The sequence below is a fragment of the Rhinatrema bivittatum genome, chromosome 4 (genome assembly GCF_901001135.1).
Source record: "Rhinatrema bivittatum chromosome 4, aRhiBiv1.1, whole genome shotgun sequence".
Taxonomy (NCBI): Eukaryota; Metazoa; Chordata; class Amphibia; order Gymnophiona; family Rhinatrematidae; genus Rhinatrema; species Rhinatrema bivittatum.
In genome coordinates, this window is record NC_042618.1 from 445,044,687 (window position 1) to 445,072,671 (window position 27,985).

The following is a 27,985-nucleotide window of genomic DNA, read 5'->3' on the forward strand; positions in this document are numbered from 1 at the left end:
AAAGCTTAGCTGAGATGTTCTAGCATCTACAGTTGTGCTTATAAGTTTACATACCCCTGGCAGAAGTTGTAAGATGTGTAGCATTTTAGGGAAACATGATTGATATGACAAAACACAACTTGTTTTTTAATGACTCAAATTACTATTATGCAGCACAAACTCATTAAACAAACCATAGCAATAAGGGAAATAATAAAATGGTACTGTTCAAAGGTTTGTATAGCCTTGAATGTTTGGGCTGAGAGTATACATTCAAGTTGACAAATGCAGGTTCAGATAACAATGAAGGGTAAATATCCATACCTGTGCCTTATTGATTGTAATTAGTGTATGTGTGTATAAATAGATTTTCTTGAGAAACCTTTCTGCATTTCATCCAGGGTTGCACTGATTTTGGTAGTTACTGAAACATGGTGAAAGCAAAAGAACTGTCAAAGAATTTGCGAGCAACAGTAGTCCAACTTTATAAATCAGGACAAGGTTATAAAAAGATAGCCAAAGATTTGAAAATGCCAATCAGTACTGTTCAACCCATAATCAAAAAGTGGAAAATTATGGGTTCTGTTAATTTAAGACACAACTGCCATAAAAATTTGACAGGATGCGAAGATAAACCCACAAGCAACTTCTACTGCATTACAGGCTTCTCTGAGCCAGTGATGTGGGTGTTTCAGCATGCACAATAAGGAGATACTTGAACAAAAATGGGTTCCAATGTAGTGTTGCCAGAAAAAAGCTATTGCTGCACCAATGCCACAAAACAGCCTGCTTATAATATGACAAACAGCACCTAGAGAAGCCTCAAACCTTCTGGAATAAAATAATTTGGAATGATGAGACCAAAATTGAACTTTATGGTCATAAGCACGATGAAGAAAAGCACACCATCTCTACGATGAAGCATGGAGGTGGATTTCTGCTGTCTTGGTGGGGGGGAGCTACCTGGCACAGGGAATTTAGTCAAAATTGAAGGCAGGATGAATACAGCATCTTATCAGAAAATATTGGCGGAAAGATTCTGCATTGATGAGCTGGGAAGCTGTGCCTGGGGTGCACTTGAACTTTCCAACTTAACAATGATCCAAAACATAAGGCCAAGTTGATCCTTCAGTGGCTACAAAAGAAGAAAGTGAAGGTTCTGGAGTAACATCACAGTCTCCTGACCTCAATATTAAGTCATTTTGGGGAGAACTCAAATATGCAGTTCATGCTAGACAAAGAATTTACGGGATGTGGAGGCTTTTTGCCAAGAGGAATGAGCAGCTTTCCTGTATGAGAAAATAAAGGGCCTCATTCACCACTATCCCAAAAGACTGCAAGATGTCATTGATGCAAAAGGGGGCAAAACAATACATTAAGAACTAAAGGGTATGCAGTCTTCTGAACAGGACGATTTTATTTCGATTTATATTCCACTTTTCACACTTTTTTCAGCACTTCAAAGTGGATTACATTCAGGTACTTGTAGGTATTTCCCTATCCCCAGAGGGCTTACAATCTAACAGGCCGATACAGTACAGTGCACTCCAACAGAGCGCACTGTTAACCCTCTATTAGACACGTGTTTTTGACTCGCTAGCGTTACCCCTTATTCAGTAAGGGGCCAAAAACGTGCATCCAACCCCCCGAACCTAATAGCGCCCGCAACATGCAAATGCATGTTGATGGCGTTATTAGGTATTCCCGCGCGATTCAGAAAACAAAATGGGGTGGATTTTAAAAGGCCGGCGTGCGTAAAGCCCCGGGACGCGCGTAAGTCCCGGGGCTTTCGAAAAGGGGCGGGAGGGGGGCGTGTCCGGGGGTGTTCCTGAAATGATGTGGCATTTTGGGGGTGTGTCTGGGGGCGTGGTGCCAGCCTGGGGGCGTGGTCGAGGCCTCCGGACCAGTCCCCGGGACCGGAGGACGGAGCGGGGCTGCAGGCTGGCGTAACTTTGCCGACAAAGGTAGGGGGAGGGGGTTAGGTAGGGCAAGCCGCACATTTTGCTTTCAGAAATTAGCGCCTACCCAAAGGTAGGCACTAATTTCTTCAGGCACCGGGAAAGTGCATCCTCCATGGCGATATTAAGTCGGAGGTCCCAAAAGTTTCCAAAAGTAAAAAAATTTGAAGTCGGCCCGCGGCTGTCTGGTCAAAAACCGGGTGCTCAATTTTGCTGGTGTCCGGTTTCCGAGCCCGTGGCTGTCAGCGGCTGCCAAATAGTGAATTGTGTGCACAGGAGACTTTACTGTATCACCCGTAAGTTTTTGTACCTGAGACAATGGAGGGTAAAGTGACTTGCCCACAGTCACAAGGAGCAACAGCAGGACTTGAACTCTGGTCTCCTGGTTCATAGCCCACCGCTCTAACCATTAGGCTACTCCTCCACTCCATTGCTATTGCTATGGTTTGTTTAATGATTGTATTATTCTGTGATGCATAATAATTTAAAGCACATTAAAAATGTTTTTTGTCTGATTGCTCGTGTTTTCTTAAAATGCTACCCATTTACAAATTCTGGCAGGGGTATGTAAACTTATGAGCACAACTGTCCTAGTAAGTGTTGGAAAGGGACAATTTCTTCAATGTAACTAAAATAAAAGATTGGGGGGAAAATCCATTAGTTTCAAAGGTCTGTAAGTCGCGGCCATGCAGAACCAAAGCAACTGTGTGAAACTAGTGTTACGAGAAGATCGGGTGCATCTTTGCAGTTCTACCTGTCACGTGAAGTGGATCGATGTTTTTGAGCATCAGTCGATCAAGAGGGATGGGCTGATCTATGACTTTGCAAAAGCCACCTTCTTTGACCAAAGACTGCAGTGCAGGTGAAAGTGAGGGACAGGCAAGCCCCACTTCCGAGCCTCCCAATTTCTGCAATAATGGAGAGAGCAAATGGACTTACACAGCTGGCACAAGTAGTAGACTTCAAACAGCACCTCTGTATGCATGCTGATCCCCTTTGCATCTCTACAGCCATGAAATACATTGAAACAAACATGCTTATCACTCCAGAACTTTATATATATTTTCTGCCCTAGTGCAGATCTAATAGCTGTATTGGTCCTGGAAAAAAAACTGGAGTCTTGGGGTGTGATAACATATTTTGCTGTTCCTCCTTTAAAAATGTTCTTGAAGGGACCTGCGAGATTTTGAAAGCTCTTGCACTATACCATCATCTTTGTTCCAGAAAATAGGTGTATTTTTAAAAAGTGCTATGTGATATAAAGGTAATGTGGGCTAGAATTTCAAGCATGACCTGAAAACTTGGCTCTTTAAAAATGCCAACAACTGAACATAGCCTTAGCGTTCAGATTACTTAATTGATAAATAAGATGTTCTGAAAAACAACCCTCTGGAATCACTTGTCATTAATAATCCTTTGTTTAATGTGTTTACCTTTCATTCCAATTTTATCTATGAATGTTTTATGTAAACCTTTATGATCTTGTGAACTTCACGTGGAATAATGGTATATAAAACATTTAAACAGTGTGTTTATTCTTAAGAAAAAAAAATATACTGCTGCCAATTATAATCCCCCTCTGTGCTTACATTATGAAGAGTTGTTGCATATAACCCATCTGCGCCAGATGCATGCTCTCCTGGCATTCTGATTTATACCATCACGAAAGATCAATAGAATTTGGTTTCTCTTTTCAACTAAGTTCCCCAAGAATATGAGTTTGTTTTGTATGAAACTTGAGAAAAGATAACCTAATCTGAGAGGGACTACAGTAGAATTCTGAAACGTTTTAAGAGGCTTTTCTCCTTTCATAGTTGCAGAGCTCCTAGGTTCAGAGTTTATATGATCTTTTGTTAAGGCTGGAGACTAGCACCATGGTGAACAGATATGGGTGGGTACTCATCGATTTTAATGTGGATTGTGCTATATATAATAATTAACCATGAAATATTTAACCAGAAAGGCCAGATGCCTTGTTTTTAACTGGAACCTAGAAGGCATAAGGGACATAATGTGACTTGGTCTATGGCAGAGGAAAGTCATGAACTTGTGACCCAGAACTTCTAGACAAGTCTTGATTTTCCACTAGGCAGTACATGCAGCTGCAGAGGGATGCTGGATTGAAAAGGGTGTCTCCTCTATCTTAGCTGTAAGCATTGCTCAGCCAGAGTAGCAGTGACCTATTAGAGTCACCCCCTTAAAGGAGCTGGGGCAGGCCAATTCCATTCTGAATACTGTAAAACTGCCTGTGCCGCATTCCTATGACTTTAAGTGGGTGGGTCCAACAGGGAGCTGTTCCTCAGGCTTAGCAATGCTTGAGAGAGAGAGAGAGAGAGAGAGAGAGAGAGGGCTGCCACATGGAGGCACCCATTTCACCAGAATGCTTCCTAGGGGTACCAAAGAGGTAGATCCAACCCTCTACTTAGCTCAGTTCTAAATACTAAGCTACTGATTTGAAAAGCTCATTCATCAGTTGTAATCCTTGCAATTGAAATGTTTCAAAGAGTCAATTTTGTAATTCTTTCTGCCAGCACTGTTTTCGACAGTAGCCATCTAACTCTACAAAAACATTGGGTCTAATCTGTATTTTATTTTAGATTTATTTGCCTTTCAAAATCCAAACTCAAGCTAAGTTGCATTTTGGATCTAGGAGGTATTTCCCTGTCCCAGAGAGGACTTGCAAACTAATTTTTTGTACCTGAGGCAAAGGAAAGTGAAGTGGCTTGTCCAACATCAGAAGGAGCGTCAGCAGGATTTGAACGCTGGACCTCCCTAGTTCTCAGTTTGCTGCTCTAACCACTAGGTGGTTAATCTAGGGCCAAATTAAGGCATGCTGAGGCCCTAAACCAGGGATTCTCAACCCAGTCCTTAGGACACATCTAGCCTGTCAGATTTTCAGGATCTCCATAATGAATATGCATAAGAGATTTGCATACAATGGAAGCAGTGCATGCAAATTTTTCATGCATGTTCATTGTGGATATTCTGAATACTTGACTAGGTAGGTGTGTCTTGAGGACTAGGTTGAGACCCCCCCTAATGTAAACTGTCAAATTTAAGAAGCCCCATAGCATTACCAAAAACAAAAAGTAAAACTTTAAATTTACTGATTGTTTCATATTTCAAATCTGAGGCCCTTAACTGTAGTTTAGGTAGCTTCAGCTTGTCCTTCACACTAAACATTTTTCCTGTTGGCAAGGATTGTGGGAAAAGTTCTTTTTAAATAAGGCCAGCTGTTTCTAAAAATGGGAGAGCATGGACTTTGTAACATTCATTTGCCAAAACTGAGAGGGGTCCTACAATTATGTGAAGGAAGAATTCTTCACTGTATCAAGTCCATCCAAACATTTTTCTTGCAGCACAATTTAAAAAAATGCCATGGGCCAAATATCTCCAGACATTCAGTTGTGATTATAGGTGGGGCATGCTGCAGGTTTAAGAACACAAGTGCAATGCTGGGTCAGTCCAATGGTCCATTGAGCCCAGCATCCTCTCTCAGACAGTGGTTAATATGGGGAACTAGCAACTACCCAGTAGATCTTAATGGGAAGATCCTTTCCCTGTTGCTCATTCCCAGATGTAAGAGGTAGCAATCCCCATCCCTGCTGGCTAATTGTTAATGGACCTGTGCTCCAGAAACTCATCAAAACCTTTTTTAAACCCAGCCATACTGTTTGTTGCTGCAGGACCATGTCCTCTGGCAACAAATTCCATAAATTGTGAATTGACTGATAGAGTACTTTCTAAAGCCGGTTTTAAAGCTGCTGCTGGTTAGTACTAGAGCTAGATAACACTCTTACCTGTAAGGGTAAATAATAGCTATTCATTATTAACTAGTTCTACACTACTTGTGATTTTAAACCTCTGTCATATCCCTTCTGTCATCTCTTCTCCAAACTGAACAGCCCTACCCTTTTTAGCCTTTCCTCATAAGAACATGACTTCTCTACTGGGTTAGATCAAGGGTCCATCAAGCCCGGTATCCTGTTTCCAACAGTGGCCAATCCAGGTCACAAGTACCTGGCAGGATCCCAAGGGCTAGATAGATTCCAAGCTACTTATCCCAGGGATAAGCAGTGGATTTCTGCACCGCCACCTTTAATAATGGTTTATGGACCTTTCCTCCATTTTTAAATGTAGCTACACTAATAGCTTTCACCACATTCTCTTGCATCCACATTTCTGCTATCCTCCTCTGTACCTTTCCTAGTTCTGCTATATCTGTTTGGAGATGACAGCCAGCATTGCACACATTACTCGAGGTATGGTCGCACCATGAACTGATATAGATCATCATTATAGTTTCCTGTTCCTTCCTGAATAATTCCTAACATATTTGTGTTTTTCTCCATAGCTGCTGCACATTGAGCTGTTGCTTTCAATGTAATGTCCAGGGTGGTAACTCCCAGTATGGATTGTTTTCCCAACATGTTTGTACTTGTGTGCATTAAATTTCATCTGCCGTTTAGAGGGCCAGTGTAGCAAGGTCCTCCTGCAATTTCTCTGTTTGTGTTTTAATAACTTTGCATTTGCAAAAAACACAAAATATTCAATCACTTCACTCCTTGTTCCTTTTTCCAGATCATTGTTGGAGACACTGATCCCAGTACAGATCCCTGGGGTACTTCACTATTCATTTTTCCCCATTGGGGGGGGGAAAAAAGGACCATTTAGTCTTATTTGCTTATTGTTCAACCAGTTAATCCACAAGAGGACACAGTCGCCTATCCCAGCACTAAATACATCCTATGTATTGTCAGAATTATTTTCAAGCCCCCAAGTAACAAAGTCCATTCAGCAAATATTCTAAATGCTGACTGCACATAATTACCTTTTTATTACGCTTAATTTTTGTAATTAACAGGAAGTCATCAAACAGAAAGAGATAGACATCAAGTAGTCTTGTGCTTTCTGTGAAAAAAGGGAAAAACAAAGCAACATGAGTAGGTTTAAATGTTCCCTATTTACTTTTTCTACTCTTCATAGGGGTAGTGCACAATTTTTTTTTTTTGTTCTCGCATCATTTTCATTTGCCCCCAGCCCCTTGCCCTTTTGTTTCTTCAGACCACCACCAAGGGACAGGACTGAGCCTTGGTTGCTCCTGCCCTATCGTTGCACTTATTACAAAGGCTGTTGGCACCGCAAGGCTGGTCCACCATTCTTAATGTTTGCCATATAAATTGGTACCAGGCTGACTTGGTCACTGCCATTTTGTATGAGAAAAATAAAAACAGCCCTTGGTCTGCCAGTGCTGTTTGTAACCGCTGCGGGAGTGACGGGGGATCACTTCTCCCTCATTAAGAAAGTGTCAAGAAACGAGAGGGGAAGAGGGACTGCTGGAGTGGGTTGCAGGAGTTCAGTTTTTTGTTTTGTTTTGTTTTTTTAGCAGCGGTGACGGCCTTATTTTGTTTTTTTAAAATACACGTTATATTTGGTTTTCCTGCGTTTCATTTTAAAACAAATAGGAATGAAATGGGAAATTTTGGTAACATTTCCTATTTGATGTCAAATGAATGCACATCCCAGGGAGCTACCAATAAAGTTGTTTTCCACCCACAATATATATATATATCCTGAGACAGTAAAAATGAACACCAATATAGTATGTTACATGCTCTACGCTAAGACTGCAAAAGCCACCCCATGTGTCATAATGGTGGTGAACTGAATAACACTGACCTGCAAGGGTTAATCTTCCTTCATGCAGCAGGTGTCTGTTGGTGGACGATAAAACATTTTCTGCAATATTTTCCTTTAAAAGGTGTTTCCAGTACTTGTAAGATAAATGAGAGAAATGTTTTGTAAATTAGTGGGAAGAAGCTGAGGGTTAAGTGGAATATTTGCCACCTTCTCACAAGCAAATATGGCAAACATTTATGTTCATTAATGGTGCAGTGACTTTCCTCTGTAAACTCTGTAATAGTTGGGGACTGCCTTCCTAATGTATGGAGCGGTGACATGACTCAGTGACAAGGAAACCTGTGTTCTGATGACTAAAGGAACTACTCACCATTCAGAGAATTGCAAAGCAACCCCTGCCGTGGGAATGTCCAGCACAACTTCTATTCTGCAAAAGTCTGCAGCCAAAGAAGTGCATAGGGGTGTGCTGTCATTTAAAAATGACGTTAAAAAATATGTTGCATTCTGTTTTGATTTCTAATTCAAAAAGACACTAAAACATGAATGGATGACTATCTTGAGACATTGAGCCCATGGTATTTTCTCTTGTGCTTTACCCTTGTATACCATTGTTTACACAGCTATGCCTTGTAGAAGAGAGGACATTAATTAGTCAATGACTTGTGTTCACTCAACTCTGAGAAGGACTGATTGGGACTTAACCGAGAAATGTATTGTAAGGTAATGGTGGTCAAACCTGACCTCAGACCAGTTGGGTTTTCAAGATATTGCTTATGCGTATGTATGTATCTAAAAAATGTATATCCTGTCTACTCCTTGTTCACAGTGGGTTACAATAAGAGAACTGTTTGTGTATATTAGATGCAGTCCATTCAAACAGGCCTGGATTTATTCATAGGCCTGCTAAGCCTGTGCCTAAGATGGCAACGTCCTGTCCTGCCCGCTGCTGCTGTTCCTCTACCCAGACTTCTGCTTCTGGCTCCCACAGTGATTACGCAGGATGTAAATGCAGGCCCCACCCTCTCTGGGCTTTCATGTGGGGGATAAGGCCTGTGATCACAGGCTTAGACCCCACACTCAGTTCCCTGTGAGGACTGCTGCTACAGCTGGGAGATGGAACCAAGGTTGCAATTCTGAAAGTTGGGGTGAGGGGCGGCACAAAATCAGTGTTTCAGGGCGTCTGAGATCTAACTTTGCCTCTGCATGCGAACTGATTTTATGCATATTCATTAGGGATATCCTGACAACCTAACTGATTTTTTATTTTTTTTGTAAGTAGCCTTGATCTGCCATGGTATGTGTGTAAGGCTGAAAATTCCTGGGCTGCTGTAACTCCTTTGGCCAAACCAATAGTCCACAGGCACAAATGAAGGAAATGGTATGAGAATTACTGATCTACACAGAGCAAAGATGTCGGGGTTTTGGGGTTTTTTGTTTTTTTTTCAGATTTGCATCTTTTGTTGTTGTTAATTCTCTTCTGCCCAGCTCATTGATTTCACATGTTCAAATTAAGCAGAGGTGGAATATATTGGCTACATTTTTTATATGGCAGCAATATACTCTGTCAAAAGTATTGGTTTGCTCAATTATGAAGTCCCTTCATCAAAGGTCTCTGGTCACTGTAGTGCATTCATTTAATCAGGTTCCTCCTTTCTCAGACATACAAAGCCTATCTGGGGTATGATACAAAAAAAAAAAAATCATTTTGGTGCGGATTTTAAAAGGGTTACACGCGTAACCCTTTAAAACTCCTCCTGCGCGCGCCGAGCAAGCCCCGGGACGCATGTATGTCCCGGGGCTTGAAACAATGGGCATGGCCAGAGGCCTCGCCGCTGGGCCCGGGGATCGCGTGCCGCCACTCGGCCCAGAGGCAGGCATAAATAATAAAACAAAGGTTGGGGGGGATAGATAGGGGGAGGGAGGGGAAGGTGGGGGGGGCTGAAGGAAAGTTCCCTTCGAGGCCGCTCCGATTTCAGAGAAAGCCATCGGGGGAAAGCCATCGGGGGAAAGCCATCGGGGGCTCCCCTAGGGCTCGGCGCATGCGCACCCCCTTGTGTGCGCCGACCCCAGATTTTATAACATGCGTGCGGCTGCGTGTGCATATTATAAAATCGGGCGTAGATTTGTGTGCGCTGGGTTGTGCACACAAATCTATGCCCGCGCGTAGTTTACAAAATCTGGCCCTTTGTTTTTTCATTTCAGATTTTTCTTTTTAGTCCATACTTGCAAATCATGTAACGTCAAATGACAGAAAAAGGAATTTTGTTTGAGGATTTTTTTCCTGTCATTTCCTTTTGAAAATGTCATGAAACCACCGCCCATCCTTAGGGTGTATGTGGGTGCTCCATGTCTCGACCTGTCAGCCTCTGTAACGACACTGCTTCTCTCCTCGGAGTGAGAAATTCCTGAGAAGAGAGATGATGAAAACTTGCATTTCTCTACCTCTGGAATGAAGAATCGTTTATCTCGCTTCCAAAGTGGAGGCCAAACAATAATCTCTTGAAGTTGTTTAAATTTTTGAGACTTGTCCAGCCATTTCACTTTTCCTTCAAGTTCACCTGAAATACAGAAAATGCCAATAGGTCATGTTCTGACACCATTTTCAAAAATGATTTGATTTTCAGCCATCACTAGTGCTCTGGTCCGGCAATGGCTTGATTAGTCAAGTGCCTCCTTATTTTCACAAGTTATGCAACCTTACAGACTTCAGCAGATAACCTGAGTCTTGCAGATCCTGTGGGAGACTCCCAGGCTCTCTGGCTTCTTTCCTACTTCAGGTGGTCTTCAATTTGTGCTCCAAATCATTAACTTGTGATATGGTGAGGGTTCTGAATAAAGGTTTTTCTTTTGTTCCCACTAACAGACATGACTCTTTTGATACACGTGTTGAGTTATTTAAATTTTTCAGGCATCTGCATATATCTCTTTTTTTTTTTTTTTGTTCTAGTTTAGAGAGACAACTAAAATCCACCCTCTGTAAACCATCCAAGTGGATACCCCCGATACCACCTGACACTCTTATACAGGCACTTCAGACTTTGGTCTTGAAGGACCTTACTTTGTGTTAGAAAAACAACTGGAGTTTTTACAGTACAATCTAACTAGAAATGAACACTCAGCCATTACATCTCTTAGGGATGATTCTTCAGTGGTAGTTGTGCCAGCTGATAAAGGAGGAGAAGTAGTTCTTATGGACACCAATAATTATGACAAGTTTTTTCCCAGTTAGAATATGACATGATATACTATTTGGAAATGGATGGTGATCCTACTCTAGATCTAGTTAAAGATGTTAAAATATTACTTGATCAGGCTAGTAAGGACATCCCAGTATTCCATATTTTTATATCCTCCCAAAAGTCCACAAATCTTCAGGGAACCCCCCCGGGGGCAGCTTATAGTTTCTGGAATTGGTTCAATTTTTTAACCTTTGGCTAAATTCATTAACCACATTTTACAACCTTTGATCCCATAGATAAAATCTTACATACGGGACTCTACTGATTTTATCAACCAGTTGGTAGAGGTCCCTAGCATAGATTCTACAGGTTTATTGGATATGGCTGATATAGCCTCTTTCTATACTAACATCCCACAAGAGGCGGCTTTGGGTATTATTCAAGAGTCCCTTGAGAATATTGATATGACATCGCAAAGATGGATTTTTATTGTATGTCTTGCTGAGATTACTTTGACCCGTAATTATTTTGTGTATAAATCTCAATTATTTTATTTTTATTTTTTTTTACAGGTTAAGGATATCTCTATGGGTTCTCCCATGGCCCCTACAGTAGTGTCTGTATGTGGATCAATTTGAAAGGAAGTTTATATATTCATCCATGTATTTTAAGAATATTACCTTTTAGAAAAAATACATTGATGATTTGTTCTGGATTTGGATTGGACAAATTGACATACTACATGATTTTATTTCATGGATTAACACTGTGGACCCTAATTTTTCTTTTACAACTACCTGTCATGATGAGATGGTGGTTTTCCTTGATATTCGAGGATATAAACAGGAAGGTAAAATGTTTACTACAGTGTATTGGAAACCTACAGACAAGAATACATTATTACACAACTCCAGCTTTCATCCTCTAGGTTTGAGGGACAATATTCCGATTGGGTAATTTTTGAGATATTGTCATTTATGTGCTACTGTGGGTGAATATAAAGTTCAATCTCAGAATCTTATTAGTAGATTTTAGTGTGTGGGTATTCCCGCTCTGTAGTTTTTTTTTGGTCCACGGTCTGTACAGCCTGTTTTTCCATCAATCCTGTTATTTGTAATTAATTCTAATTAATACTTATTAATAATGTCAATTGTAAAGCCTGTTGCTAAGTTTTGTTAAATGTAAACCGCGGTGATGTATATCCTTACGTACTGCGGTATATAAAAATCTCTAAATAAATAAATAAATAAATTTAAAAGCTTATAAAAGAGTCCTTTATGCTAATAGGGATAATCTACTAATCAAAGCAGTGAAGGAACCCCTAACTCGGGTCGTCTGCTCAATTCCATATTCTACTAAAATGTCTGCTATAAAGAATATCATTCTACAACATTGGCCTATCGTGTCATTTTATTTAAATCTTCAAAAACGCCCATTTTTTCTGTGAAGAGGTGCAGAAACTTACAATCTTATCTGAACCAACGCCAACATGTCTCACCAGGTGAGACGGGTAAGGGGCAATTGAGTTGTGGTGCTTGTCTATAGTATCCAATCCTTTACTCACCCCAAATCTTAAGTATTCTTATATTTTGCCTGATCGTTTCACATGCTGTGCAGTAGCCATTTTATATGCTATTCTATATCCATCTAATCTCATATACATAGGACAAACCAAAACGATGATGAGATTGAGGATAATTGAACATAAAAGCTGTATTAGATTAGGTAAAGAGATTGCCCCCTTAGTGGAACATTGGTCACTTATGTCCCACTCTGGAGAGGATTTAAATATTTTTTTGTCATCTGCCGGGTTCAGTTGCCTAGAGGTGGTGATATAACACAAAAACTGCTTTGTCTTTAGAACAACGTTTTATTTTTTCCTGGCATTCATCTCACCCCCACGGCTTAAATAATCAAGTAGAATGGTTGGCTTTTTTATAAGGTAATTAGGGTATCATTATCTTATACTAAGACAAGAGGAAAGGCGTTTTGCCTATAGAATACCCTCTCCATCACTTTGTATGTCACAGGACGTTGAACCGGTGACACCATCTGAAGCTTTCGGTGTTTGGAAGTAGCCAGGTATGAACACCCTCCATGTACCTTTGCTTTTTTGTTTGGGTAGCTTTGATTTTGTGATATATTTCTTTTGTTATTTAATGATGTATAATATATTAGACTCATGTGAGTACATTTTTTGTTTGAATTTTTTTTGTTATGGTTTCAGTTTACCAGTTGGACTGTATTGATCTAGTAATGCGAGAGGATGTGAAGTCCGATTATGATTTACAACAATATATATTGGAAGATTTAAGGTGGAGAGAGAGATATTAAATTTTTCATTTTTCTGAATTAGTACTTAAGATCATGTGAGAGAGGGTTTTTATGGTTTTTGAATTTTGGGGTTTTTAGGTAATTCCTGTAGTATTAATTATAATTTATATATATGTTGATTATAGAATGGGAAAGTGTTATTAACTTCCCCTGAGGAAGCCCCCAATTTGTGGGGTGAAACAAAGAATTCTTTGTCGGGAACCTTATGCTATAACAGTGAAGAGTGACTTGTTGTGAAGATGCTCTCAGACATGGGAATGACATGAAGGATGCATTTCCATTGATTTTTGGATATCACATGCATTTTATAAACAAGAAGAATTTTGTCTATTGTATTTGGATTTATGCACAAGACCTGTGTCCATTGACTTTTTAATGTGTGTGCGTGGTTTAGTATGAAGGAGAGTGATTGTGGACTGTGTTTTTAACTTTTTGAATTCTAAATGATACAGTCCAATGTTGATATTTATATATGTATATTACATTTTCTCTTTTGTATAAACTGGTGAATAATTTGTATGAATTTAAGTTGCACATTGATTAAAATATTGTGGGAAATCATTTGTATACATATTTGTCTTCTCTCTTTGCAGTTTTTTGTATGTATTTATGAGAAAAGGTTGTTTCCTTCTTTTTGTTTCTTGTACCTAATAGGGCTGATATTCAATGCCATTTGTCTGGCTAAGTTCAGAAATAGCCACACAAATGGCCAGATCTGAAAATTCCCATTGACTGATTGCCTCCAAGTTATCCGGCTAAGTAGTTAGCTAGATAAAACTTTGCTTGATAAACTGGAGGTGTTCTGGGGGCATTTTAGGATGAGTTAAGTTATCTGGATAACTTATCCGCCTAACTCTGGTCATGCCATAGGACAGTCCGAAGTTAGCTGGATAAAGTTGCTCAGCTCTTTTAAGATAGTGGGGTATATTCAGTGGCACCAGCACAGGAAGACCAATGTCTAATGAATTTCGGTAATCTAAAGTTGATACCACTGTAGCATGCATAATTACTTTAAGTCAACAGACTCTAGGAATGAATAGAGAGGGCAAATTAGATAATTTATCAAAGGCTTTATATTTGCAATCTATTGATCACAATTTGAAATGACAGGCATTGATTTCATTTCTCAATAGACTCAACAGGATTTTGTCCCAGTGGCAGGCAGATTTGAATATAGCTTACCTAAATAAAATGTCAATCCAAATCTACTGATAATTTTCCGGAAAGAAGCCAAATAAATCAAACTCACTTGTTAGCTAGCTTTTAAGGGGAGCTGCACCATTAGTTTACCTGTGCACGAGTCTTACAAACTTTGTTTTACACTTACGTATAGAGGTATCCACCTTTTCTTTGATCGAATAGACTGCAATCTTCTCTGTGGCTTCAGTGCTTCTTTTCCAGATGTTCTTAAGAAGTAAAGGGTAGCGTGTAAATCGGTGCAAAGGTGCCACCAGCAGATCGGACAGATGTAACCTTTTACATCGCTCGTGATGTTCACACCACTACTAAATACAAAGGAGAACTGGTTACTGCCAGATTCCCATCTGTTCTCTTAAAGGTAGATTTTACGAGTCACGCACAGGCGCAGGTTTGCCGGCAAGCGTACACAGATGTGCCAATTTTATAAAGTGTGCGTATATGCACGCATGTTATAAAATCCCCTACCCGCACAATTTTATATTGATGCGTAAATGCCATCTCACACGCATTAAGTGGGGGATTTTAGTAGATGCATTAGGGCCTATTTCTCTCTCAGTTCGCCCCTGTAAAGGACTTCCTAAACCTCCTACCTAACCTGCCTCCCTTTTACCCTACTAGCCCCAACCCCTAAAACCCTGCTGACTAATCTAATTTTTTTTAAATTTTATTACTAGCCCACAGTCCATAGCAGCAGCAACTTTCGTGGTCATTGGTCCCAGCGCACTTGTGCATTACTCAGACTTAATGGCGCTGTCCTGGCCCGCCCACAGCCTGCCCAGACCCTGGCCCCTACCTGCCTCTTTTTGTGAAATCCTTTCCAATGCATGTACCAGGAAATTCATGCATGGCTGTGGGCCTCTTAAAATCTGCGTGGCCCGCACACGTCCTAGTCACGCGCGCATCTCCTGGATTTGCTGCTTTTAAAATTCACTTCATGAATAACAGCCCGTTGCTGTTTGCAGGAAGAAAGAAAAGCAATTGACTGAGTTTTTGGTTATAATGAGCCGGATTTTAAAAGTCCTTTGCGTGCCGGGCCTAAAGCCCCAGGACACGTATAAGTCCCGGGGCTTGCAAAAAGGGGCGGTCTGTGGGCAGGGCCAGAGGCCTCCGACACAGCTGCCATTTGCGGCGGTGTTGGAGAATAACTTTCCAGCAGGCTGCTGGTGCGCAACCTGCGCCTGCCTCCAGGCAGGTGCAAAAGGTTAGATAACAATTTTTTTTTTTGGGGGGGGGTAGGTTAGGTTAGGGGGAAGGGAAGTTCCCTTCCAGGCTGATCTGATTTCGAAGTGGCCTGGGAGGGAACAGGGGAAGGCAGCATGGCTCGGCGCACACAAGGTGCACAATTGTGCACCCCCTTGCGCGCGCCGACCCCTGATTTTATAACTTGCGCGCTCAAGTTATAAAATCGGGCGCACAAGTGTGTGCGCTGGGGGTGCACAATTGTGCACCTTGTGTGCATCGAGCCGCACGTCTTTTTTTTCTAATAGTTTGGACTCATTGCCCCGATGAAGATTCGAAACACGCGGTGTGTAAAGGCCTCTTCACGGGCTAGAATAAAATGACTGTTCCTCCCATCACTTTTTTTTTAATTTGAGCACTTTAGTCATCGATCTTTAAAGCCAAGGGCCGGATTTTAAAAGGGTTACGCTCATAAGGTACACGCGTAACCCTCTTAAAAAAAACCCTGCATGCGCTGAGCCTATTTTGCATAGGCTCAGCGGCGCACGCTAGGGGGGCGTGTCGGGTGCGCGGTGCGACGATCGGGGCGTTCCTGGGGGCGTGGGGCCGTCCCAGGGGCATTCCGGGGGCGCAGCTGAGGCCTCCGGAACAGCCCCCGGGTCGGGAAATGGCGCGAGCGAGTTACGCTTGCTGGAGGCAGGAGTAACTTTTAGAATAAAGATAGGGGGGGTTGTAGATAGGGTTGTAGATAGGGCCTATGTCAAAGATTTAACCTACCCCATCCAAAATGACACAACGCCTAACTCCAGCAACATCTCCAGCGAAAAACTAGCTCAATTCTTCAAGGACAAAGTCGACAACATTATTGCCAAGATTCCCCAAACCCACAATGACCCCACTGCCACCCACCCCCCCATTCACATATGGTCACAATTCGCACCTGTTGCTTCTACAGAAATCGAACCCATCATCAAAAAAACCAACCCTGCATCCCACCCATTAGACCCCATCCCCGTCAAAACCCTAAAACTCATCAGAGAGATCATTGTCAAACCAATAACCTACATCATCAACTTATCCCTCGAACAAGGAATCTTCCCAGAAAAACTCAAAAATGCCATCATCAAACCAATCATCAAAAAACCTCAACTCAACAAATCAGACCCAGCAAACTACAGACCAGTCTCTAACCTCCCATTCCTAGCAAAAATCATAGAAAAAACAGTCAACAATCAACTTACAGACCACCTTGAAACCCATAATGTTCTTCAGCCAGCACAGCACGGTTTCAGAAAATTCCTCAGCACTGAAACCCTCCTCCTCTCCCTCACTGATACCATCCTCAGAGGCCGTGACAAAGGCAAATCGTTCCTCCTGATACTCCTTGACATTTCAGCCGCCTTTGACACCATCAATCACAGAACACTCCTCGCCAGACTTAAAGAAATTGGTCTTCAAGACACCACAATCAAATGGTTCAAATCCTACCTCTCAAACAGATCCTACATCGTCAAGACAAACTCATCCGAATCCTCTCAAGTGCCCCTCACTCATGGGGTCCCACAAGGTTCTTCCCTTTCCTCAACCCTCTTTAACATTTACCTCCTCCCACTATGCAAATACCTTTCAGATGCAAACCTCACCTACTTCGTCTATGCAGACGACATACAAATACTTCTCCCCATAAACAAGTCCATCCAACTCACCATGGAAAAATGGAACAACCTCAGCTCAAATCTATCCCAATTACTATCCCAACTATCACTATGCCTCAACCAAGCCAAAACAGAAATCCTTCACATCCACGATGACCGTCCCTCTTCTCCCCTCAAGTGCACCCCCTCCAACCACCCAGGAACCTCAATCAACACGAAAGTGCCACAGATCTCACAAATCTCACTCACTCCATCCACAAGAAACCTAGGAGTAACAATTGACAGCCAACTCAACTTTAAACGACACATCTCCAATACAATTAAGGATGGATTCTTCAAACTCCAAACCCTGAAAAAACTTAAACCCCTTCTCCAAGCGCACGACTTCCGAACAGTCCTTCAATCAATTATCCTCTCAAAACTCGACTACTGCAACTCCCTTCTCATCGGCCTACCAGAAATCCACATCAGACCCCTCCAAGTTCTACAAAATGCCGCCGCCAGAATCATCACCAACAACAAAAAATCCTCCCACATCACACCTACCCTCAAAGAACTCCACTGGCTACCCATCACACAAAGAATCCATTACAAAACACTCACCCTCATGCACAAAAAAATACACAACAACAAAATGAACTGGCTAAACAACGCAATACATCCACACCCCACACAAAGAACCCTCAGATCCACCAACACTGGCCTCCTAGCCATCCCCAATCTCAAATCTGCACACCTCAACGCTACCCGCAAACGAGCCATAACAATAGCGGGACCCACCCTATGGAACACCCTCCCCACCTGTCTCAGAAATGAACCATCACTGCAAACCTTCAAAAAACACCTAAAAACATGGCTGTTTTTAAAAGCCTTCCCACCCGACCCTTAACCTGCCCGAACGCAACACACCTCATCCCATACTCAGTCTTCTCACCCCCCTGAATCCCTCACTCCACTACCTCCCACCCCACCTTCCCCCCTCCCTTCCCTCACCCCCCCTCCCTCCTTTATTCCTAAATTACTTTACCAACAAGTCCCTAATCCTAAATATATTTTATCAACAACACATTCATGTACATATGTTATTCCTATAACCTTTTGTTATATCCTATAACCTTTTGTTCCATGTACTACTGTTATAAAATGTTATAATTGTTTTTTGGTTACCATGTTATAATGTAAAATAGGGCGGACTACGCCCTATTCTCTTGGTTATCTGGAAACCGATGTGATATCTCGATTGAATGTCGGTATATAAAAGAAATAATAATAATAATAATTAGGTAGGGGAAGGTGCGGGTGGGTGGAAGGAAAGTTCCCTCCGAAGCCGCTCCGATTTCGGAGCGGCCTCGGAGGGAACGGTGAGCGCGCGCAGGGCTCGGCGTGCGCATGGTGCACAAATGTGCGTCCCCTTGCACGCGTACTTTTGTTCGCACGCGCACTGTTTCTTAAAATGTACCCCTAAGTGCACACCTTTATCCTTTTCGGATGTTTTACATTTTCACTAAATGGTGTAAAAGAAAATCACTTTTTTCAAAAAAAGTTTTGTTACGAGACCAATGATTATACAACATAGAGACATTTTGAAAAAACATAAGCATTCCAGGAACATATAGGACAGCAATTTAGCGAGCGCTGATGTCTCATTTATATGAAGGTCTCTGTTATTAAGGTGTGACATATCTGTTATATTATTTTATATTTTTCCTTGGTTTAGTTTGATTTGTCATTCTTTTATGGTTCCTCATAAAACATCAAACAATAAAATCAAGAAATATAAATCATTTGTAACAGTAAAACCATTTCAAATAACAACCAATTATTAAAAACTTGTAATTTTTTTAATTTCCCAAACAGCAATAAGATTTTTCAAGACAGCAGATACATTAAGGGCCAGATTTTCAAAGGGATACGCGTGTACCCCCCGAAAACCTGGCCCAAACACCCCCTGCACGCGCCGAGCCTATGTTGCATAGGCTTCCGGCGCGCGCAAAGCCCCAGGACGCGTATAAGTCCCGGGGCTTTCCTGGGGGGGGGGGGGGAGGGCGTGACGCGGTCGGCGAGTCATCTGGGGGCGGCGCTGCAGGCGTGGTTTCGGCCCAGGGGCGTTCCGGAGGCGTGGCCGCTGCCTCCGGACCAGCCCCCGAACCAGAACATGGCGCGCGGCAGCCGGCCTCAAGCAGGCGTAACTTTCGTGACAGAGGTGGGAGGGTTTTAGATAGGGCCGGGGGGGGGGGTGGGTTAGGTAAGGGAGGGGAAGGTGGGGAGAGGCGGAAGGAAAGTTCCCTCCGAGGCCGCTCCGATTTTGGAGCGGCCTCAGAGGGAACGGAGGCAGGCTGCGCGGCTTGGCGCGCGCCGGCTGCCGATTTTGGGCAGCCTTGCGCGCGCCGACCCCGGATTTTAATGGATATGCGTGGCTACGCGCGTATCTATTGAAATTCTGCGTACTCTTGTTCGCACCTGGTGTGCGAACAAAAGTACGCGTGTGCGCAAGTTTATGAAATCTACCCCTAAATAACTCCCAATAATTAAAATTAATAATCATCCACTCCCAATAATTAAAATTAAAAATCATCCACTGTTTCTATCCTGAGATTATTGTGGATTAGTTGGGGGGGGGTGCACAAACTTGTTCTTCTTTAGCGTGTGAGCGAGCGTATGTATCTGTGAACGAATGTATGTCAGTGAACCTTTGAAGGTGTGTGGGTGTGAGCGAGCGCAGGTGTCAGTGTGTGTTTGCGTGTCCATGTGTACATTTATTTATTTATTTATTTAGGGTTTTTATATACCGACATTCTCGATATATACATATCAAACCGACTTGATTTGATATGTATATATCGAGAATGTCGGTATATAAAAACCCTAAATAAATAAATAAATAAATGTACACATGGACACGCAAACACACACTGACACCTGCGCTCGCTCACACCCACACACCTTCAAAGGTTCACTGACATACATTCGTTCACAGATACATACGCTCGCTCACACGCACGCTCACAGATATTGTCACTGACACACTCAGACACACCTGTTCACTCACACACATGCTCATAGATAAATATGCTCACTGACCACATGCTCACTGGCAGACACACGTGCTCATACCCATGCATTCTCCTACTCTCACTGACACTCTCACACACACTTGCTCACAGATACATATGCGTGCTCACATACTCATTGTCTCTCAAAGACTCACTGAAGTAAATTTACATAAGTACAAACATAAAAGTGTTTGCTTACATTAGTGGGAATCCAGGCAGGACCCCAGGAGAATAAGTGGGCTTCCAGTTAATGCTTCGGGAAGTCTTCCAAACTACAAGGCCCTCATACTTTTTTAAAATTTTTCCACAGAGTGAGGATGAGTGTGCCATTGGCAGAGGACAGCAGAAGGGGCATTTGAGGCAGTTGCTGGAGGTGTAGTAGGTACCTCCTGCCTAGAGAGGCACAGCAGCTGTAAGGAGAGGCAGTTGGCCTGTTTCCTGCTGCTGCAGCTGAACGTGTGTGGGGTGGGCTGGGGGACATTACTAAGGGAACAAGCCCAGGGAGCTTGCGCTGTGGCAGAGAAGACAAAACTAAGTAGGATCCAGCGAGAAGGCTTTCGTGGGGGCTTATTGGTGGTTGCAGTGGCTCCGCAGATATGGAGCTGCTGTGATTTAACACCAGCCACCTAACCAGCCCCTCAGATTTGGGTCTGAATCATCTTAAGGCCTGTGGAGTGCTTTGAAGTAGGGGAGGGGGGAGCAATGTGAAGGCGGGAAGCTTATGAGGGCAGCGATCTTCTCCCTTCTCAGCAGCTGGCATGGGTGGAGGCTGTAAATTTACAACTTCTGCCCAAGACAGCTGCTGAGAAGATGGAGGAGGATTATTTGCAGGAGGCAGACAACAAGCATGGTATACATCAGTGGTCAGCAGTGTAGGAGGATTTTAGTCTGCAGTTGAAATTTGGAAGAGCTGCATTCAGCTCATCAGATGCCAGTTGGCCACATCTGTTCTACAGTATCTGCAGATAACTATATGAGAGCTGATGGGATTTATGCAAGTACATTTTGTACACAGTAATACATAAATCTGATAATTGGATGCATTATGATGCATTTCAAAATTAAAAGAAAATTGCTTTTGAAGCCATTTGCAAAAAATTTGTAAGAAACTGGGTAACATTACTAAGTAACAGAGTAACATACAAGATGATGGGACAAAAAGACAAAATTGTACATTCAGTCTGCCAGTTCTATCTGGCTGCACTACTAAGTATATAGCCCAGAGGCAGCCAGAGAGCATGACGCTTGTAAGATCTCTCTCCTTCTCCAGGATAGGATTTGTGGAATCCCTGCTTAGTACTCCACCTTCTTGGTTAAATAGGCATAAAAGATCCCCTACTTAGTTCACTCACACCCACTACTCCTCCCTTCCCATTTGAAACCACAAAACTGTTGCCTGAACATCTGGCCTTTTAGCTCTCCTGCATAAACTGCTGGGACAGACCCTGCTATGTGAGCACCTGCATTTCCACTAAGACTTCTAATAATTATTACTGTAAATGCAGCCTACCAGACAGATCTAACTGCTGTATAGCCTGCTAGAGAGATCCAGCAGCTAGTTTTATTCTAGCCTTGCAACCTGCTGCTGTATCCCATGCTCTTCTCCCCAGATAAGTTAAGATACCTCCAGATTTAACCATTTTCTTCTTGATTTCATCTCTTTCATGCCCATTTTGTTTCTCCATACTCTCCTTGGGACAATATAGAACCAGACAATACTAATTAAGAAGAATAAACTCGTATCCAAGTCTTTCCAATTCTTTCTATGAGTTTGAAAAATCTTCAGAAGGATAGCTGTCTTAGAGTATGGTATAGCAAAAATAACAGGAGTCATCTGGCAAAGTGGATTCTGTCCTCAAAAGCTCACGCTTCAATAAATTGGTTATTCTATAAAGTGCTACCCGACTCCTATCATTTTATTTCTATGGAGTTTGACTCTCAAGCCGCAAGTGTGGTGCCTCCTAGGTGAATCAGAGGGGAGTGGTTACTCTTCTCTACAGCGCACTTCTTGTCCCAAAACACAAAGGAGTGACACAGAGCCAAACTAACTTCTACTGCCCTGCTGTGTCCCATTTGGATTCAATCAGGTGCTAACCTAGCTATCATCAACCTGTTGCACCAACCCAGCTGATCTCTGGGAATTGTAGCCTGCTGGTATGTGAATCTGGCTATCTCATGGCCTGTGGTGTCACTCTTGAAGTCTGTTACTACAAGAACAGCTAGTGTAGGAGAGAAAAGAAAAATCTTTACTTTTAGATAGATTCCAAAATCTTCCCTTGGTTTCAAGTTCTCAAGGTAAAAGATGGCTGATGAGTAATTGAGGCAGTACAGCTGGTGACTCTGGCAGAGAATTCCCTTGAAATACTATAAAACAAAATATAGAAGTTTACTTCCTACAAGGCAAGGTGAGTAGCAAAGGGGTTAAAAAATATTTTATTTTTACATTTTATGACCGAGAATATAAGGGTCTAGAAAACCAAAATAATATATGTACACTGCAGAATAATATCTGAGAATGCGTCGTACCAAAATCTCTTGAAAGCTGTAGCTGCCCCACAGTTCCCTAGCATTAATAGGTAACATTTTAATAGCAAGGAGTCAGAATGCAGACTAGAGCTCTGTCGCTCCCTTGAGCATTCCAGCATGCTGGGTCTAATAGCAAAAAGGCACTGAAGTCCTCTTTAAAAAAAATCAAACCCCCAGGAAAACCATTGGGTTTCTGTTTTCCAAACTTGATGATGCCATTCATAATCTAGAAATAAGTAGGGGGATTTAAAATGACATTAAAAACAATTTTTGCTCTTTTCTGTCACTTCTAATCCAAAATGATTAAAAAAAATAAATCTTTGTTTCATTTCTGTATTTAGTACATGCTAAAAGGTATCGATGCATGTTAGATCATTTTAGCACGTGCTAAAAAGGTATTGTGCACACTAGATCACTTTAGCACATGCTAAATGTTATCGGTGCACACTAAAATGAAACAAACATTAAAAAAAAAGAAAAACAAAACACAAGCTTTTCCCGCACACACCCTTAACAATAAGCCAGTCATTTAAGTACCTTTGTTAGTGTAGATATGACTGTAGTGGAGGATGGAAGTTCAGATTCTGTCTGATGGTCCTTCATGGAGTTGAAAAGACTAATTATAAAACTGAGGCTCACCTAATTAAATAGAGGACAGGGTTGATCAACCTCTTGACACCTGAATTTTGTTGTGTTTGAACACTGGTAACATGATGGTGAATAAGGACAGCTCTACAAATCATGAGGCAAATATTCAGTAAGCTAGTTAGTGGTCAAATTAGCTGGATAACTTGTCCCATATACTCAGTGGGATAAATGTCTCGCTGAATATACTTGCCTAAAGTTATCCGACTAGACGTAACAGAATAACTAAAAAACCTAACCGGCTATGTTTGCATATAGCCACTTAGATTTATTAGTTATCTGGTTTTGTATGATCAGATAACTTCCTATTTAACCGGATAGCTTCAAAAGATATCCAGTTAATCTGCACTGTAAAAGGAAACAGAGTAGGAAGGGGTATAGGGAATTAAGGAGCGGACTGGGAGGGAACTGGGAATCGGCCGATAGCGTCGCCACACATATTTTTCTAACACCCCCCCCCCCTGCACACGGAGGAGGTCACCCGCCCACACATGTACATGAGGATATTAAAATCTGACGCACATGTGCGTAAGCGAACATGTGCATGTTATAAAATCGGCATGTCCATTTTAAAATTGACCCCCAATGTGAATGTTTGAAAATACCATTGACTGGAGTAGAGGGAGCAGCCTAGTGATTGGAGCAGTGGGCTGAGGGCTAGGGAAGCCAGGGTTTACGTTCCACTTCTCCCACTGCTGCTCCTTTGCGACCTTGCACAGGTCACTTCACCCTCCATTGCCTCAGGTACCAACTGAAATTGGAAGCTCCCTGGGGCAGGGATCCAGAACGGTGTCTGAATTATAATTTGCCTTCAGTATAATTTTGGAAAGATGAGTAATTATTTATTCTCTTTCTTTCTTTCTTTCTTTATAAATTTCAATCCATATCCATACCCCTCTGCAACACAGATGGGTATCGTTGCATTGTAAAACCTGGCCCATTTCTGGTTAATAAAGCTAGAGACATTTTATTTTACTTGTTGCTTGGAAATTGTGATTTTTAACATGGATGTCAGAATGGGGTGGGCTACAGAGGCCATGGCTGGATTAAAATATGGCCCTTCCTGCAGAATTGCTGCAGGAGATCCGGGGCTGCATTGGGCAGGCAGCAGCTATTTGGCAGCAGGAAGAAGAGAAGGGGAGTAATGATGAGTTGGCCACACCCTCCACCTCTGGGCCCAACATCTGCTTTAAACCATACAGGACTTGGGACAGTGGCGCAGTTCAAAGGAGGAAGAGGCGGCTTGAGGCATGAGAAGAGAAAACGGGGTCTGGCAGAAGAGAGAGAGAGAAAGAGGAAGTGGGGCGGAGGCTGGGGAAGAGAAAAAGGCTGGGAGAGGCAGGGGGACAGGGAGGGTGGAAGGAAGAGCTTGGCTGGTTTGGCTTCACCAACCAAAAAAAGTTGTTTCACCCGCCCTGAATTTTATTGTTTCTCACATCATTCTATCAAAATGGATCTTTCCAGTTTTCTTACCTGACTTAACTCCTCCAGGTTTGCAAAAAGTCTCCACAAGTCCACATCCAGGAGGTGTTCATTGCTTTGGAGATATTTTAATGTGGTCATAAATATCTAAACAGGACAATACATTTTTATTACTAACTTTCACACTTCTGCAAACTTTAAATGACTTCAGGAACATAATTTTCCATGTTTGATAGTGGAGCAATGAAAGACAAGGAAAAGAAAGTTGGGGAAAATTAAGAAATCATCTGAAATCAGAGCTTTAGAATATAGAACTGCCGTTCATGCCCAAATGATAGCAGAGTCCAGTAATGGCAAAAGAGCTAGATACTGGGTTGTACTGGAATAACTGAAAGAGGAGCTGTACGCTACAAAAACAGTGGTTACAACAGGTGGCAAATCTTCCTTGTTGCTGTATATAGTACGAACAAAGAAGGACGTGAAGGCACACATTTTTTTAGTACTTTTCAACATGACCTTGTTGACGAGGACGTCTACGTCATCAGGTTCTATTGGGTAACTTTTAGGACCCATGGTGGACCCTTTCCCTGCCCCCACTCCTCTCCACAAGTTTCAAGCCAGTGAAGTTTAGCGGAAGTTATCATGTTGGTTGATGGATGGACGGATTAAATTGTGGCTTAAGGCATTTTTTTCACCCTGTATTGAAAAGCGCTAAAAAGAAAATGCATATGTAGAAATGTAACTGCAAGCGCCCTTGGTAAGAAAAAATTGTATTAAGGAAAAATGGATGACATTGGGCACTGCTTCCATGCAAAAGGGCTTCGCTATGGTTTGTATGCAATGTTTTCAAGAGGCACTTCCTAGTTTGCTAAACTTATTATAAACATCCCTTGCTCTCAGTGGAGCAGATGTATTAAATGTTTGCTCCACTGCAAAAACTGGCGGGGTTACACTAGCACACAAATTCTGCTTGTAGTATTGGTCAGTTCATTTTGTACTACATTTTTGTGGTTTTACTTTCCATTTTACAGTGGCCTTAATGGTGGTTGTATAACATTTTCTGACCCTTGGAATGGATGCATGTGTAAATGTTTTTGACCATTTTCATTAACTGGAGAATTGATCTCCAAAAATCTCACCATCTTGAGAACTAGGAGGTGATCCAAAAAGTAAACACATTCACTGGTGAAAAGTTCCCACACTGCTTCCTGCTTCTTCAACTCCTTTTCATCTGTAATGGCTTCCTTTTCAATATTTTGAGTCCTTACAAATTCATTCCAACTCTTATCCTGTTCATTGGAGACAAATAATTGTCAAGTACAATGATTCTAATTTTAAACGATGCACCCTAGCAAAGCTATACTTTTCTTTAAAAAGGCAGAACAATGTTATTGCAAAAATAAACTTTTAACCCAGTTTTAAGCACTGAATCTCATTCAGCAAAATGCTGCTAAAATTACAGGAATATCAGTTAATATTTGCAAGCTATCAGTAGCTGCTAATAGTTATGAAATAAAAAAACATTTTGAGTTAAAGGTTGATTTAGACCTAAAGCATCTATCAGTGCTAAGCCTATATTTAAATCTGAAAGAAAGCTGAGGTACCTTAAAGTTGCTAGCATCTGATGGAGGTTTGGGAACCCAAATGCAATGAATAGACATTCTTTGTAAGCATGCATCTGCAGACAAATACCCTTATGAACACCAACTGACAAATGTTTAGAAGACTGTTAGAATAATAAGTGAATTTTAAGAGTTGTTGTGTAAAGAGGCCTATATGTGTGAGTGTAGGGGCTGATTCCGTACATATTTTAAGAGGCAAAATAATCGCGTACATGTGCGTGCACAATGGAACGCATGTAAAAATAGGGCATGTTAGGGGCGTTCCAGGGTGGGGCCAACATTTACATAAGTTTCTATTTTAAAACCCGCTAAAGTAATGAGCGTAGGTCTTTTACCTGCATATTTTTATTTATTTATTTATTTATTTATTTATTTATTTATAGTTTTTTATATACCGCGGCACATAATGCACATCACCTCGGTTTACAGCAAACAGTAATTCAGCCAAAGGCTTTACAATGAATATAGATATTTTATATATATTTACATATATTTTACTTCTGCACAAAATTTGTTGTACGTGATTGTAAACAACTTAAAAGTGAAAAAATAACTGGGTGAGAAGTCTGAGTGACATGGGGGAGGCTGAAGATCCAGGAGGGTGTTACCAAGCCGCAGACAGACTGGGCAAACTGGTGAACTAATAGGTAAAACTGGTAATTTTCTTAGCGTGTCAGTTTTACAAAATTTGAGGTATTGCATGTGTAAAAGCCAACAAGCGATAAGAAAAATATGCAAGTTAAATCTTCTAGTGTAAATGATTAAAATTAGAAGCACAACTACTTGCATAGAGCAGATTTGCACCACCTCTCCAGACATATTTTGACTTCTCCAGGCTTTGCTGCCACTTTGCTGGATAAGTCTGAAAAAACACTACTTATCCAGCCTAGGGGGTCATTTACTGAGCATTTTTCCCATAGACACAGAATAGGAGAAAACCTTTACTAAATAAGTCCCTAAGTAAGATAGGCAGTTAAGTGTAAAACCGCTATTTATCTGGCTATGTTCAACCTTACATGCAGTGTATCTTTTAGATATGCAAATATCTTGTTAGATAACCAGGATTCACATGCCATTTCCCCCTCTGACACTCCATGTGCTCTTAGACAAGACGCTTTATCTTCCATTGCTTCAGGTACCGGCTTAAATTGTAAAATCTGTAGCACAGAGACTTAGCGCCAGATTTTAAAAGGGTTACGCGCATAAGGTACGTGCGTAACCCTTTTTAAAAAAACCCTGCGCGCGCCAAGCCTATTTTGCATAGGCTTGGCAGCAAGCGCAAGCCCCGGGACGTGCGTAAGTCCCGGGGCTTGCAAAAAGGGGCGGTCGGGGGCGTGGCTAGGGGGCGTGGTGTCGGTTCGGGGGCGTGGCCAAATGCCCCGACACAGCGGCCTGTGTCGGGACCTGCCGCACCAGAAGACAGCCGGCGCGCGTTTTTTATAAGATACGCGCGTATCTTATAAAATCTGGAGTACTTTTGTTCACGCGCGTGCTCTTTTTTTAAAATGTACCTCTAAGTGTACCTGAACACTAATAATGCTGTAAGGCACCTTGTGCATTATTTGGAAAGGTGGTTTAAAAATCCCAAATATT

The 27,985-nt window shown here is 41.9% G+C and overlaps 1 protein-coding gene across 1 annotated transcript in view; it reads right to left on the reverse strand.

The window, feature by feature from the left end:
• PLEKHG7 (pleckstrin homology and RhoGEF domain containing G7) overlaps nucleotides 1-27,985 on the reverse strand; it is an 80,367-nt gene that overhangs the window by 15,402 nt on the left and 36,980 nt on the right. Inside the window, exons 7-15 of the mRNA XM_029601633.1 lie at nucleotides 25,910-26,059; nucleotides 24,822-24,917; nucleotides 23,241-23,342; nucleotides 22,428-22,541; nucleotides 14,418-14,592; nucleotides 10,020-10,135; nucleotides 7,617-7,710; nucleotides 6,769-6,848; nucleotides 2,692-2,845 (exon numbers count right to left, since the gene is read on the reverse strand). Of these exons, the coding sequence (XP_029457493.1) occupies nucleotides 2,692-2,845; nucleotides 6,769-6,848; nucleotides 7,617-7,710; nucleotides 10,020-10,135; nucleotides 14,418-14,592; nucleotides 22,428-22,541; nucleotides 23,241-23,342; nucleotides 24,822-24,917; nucleotides 25,910-26,059 (1,081 nt within the window). The remainder of the gene's footprint in view (nucleotides 1-2,691; nucleotides 2,846-6,768; nucleotides 6,849-7,616; nucleotides 7,711-10,019; nucleotides 10,136-14,417; nucleotides 14,593-22,427; nucleotides 22,542-23,240; nucleotides 23,343-24,821; nucleotides 24,918-25,909; nucleotides 26,060-27,985) is intronic.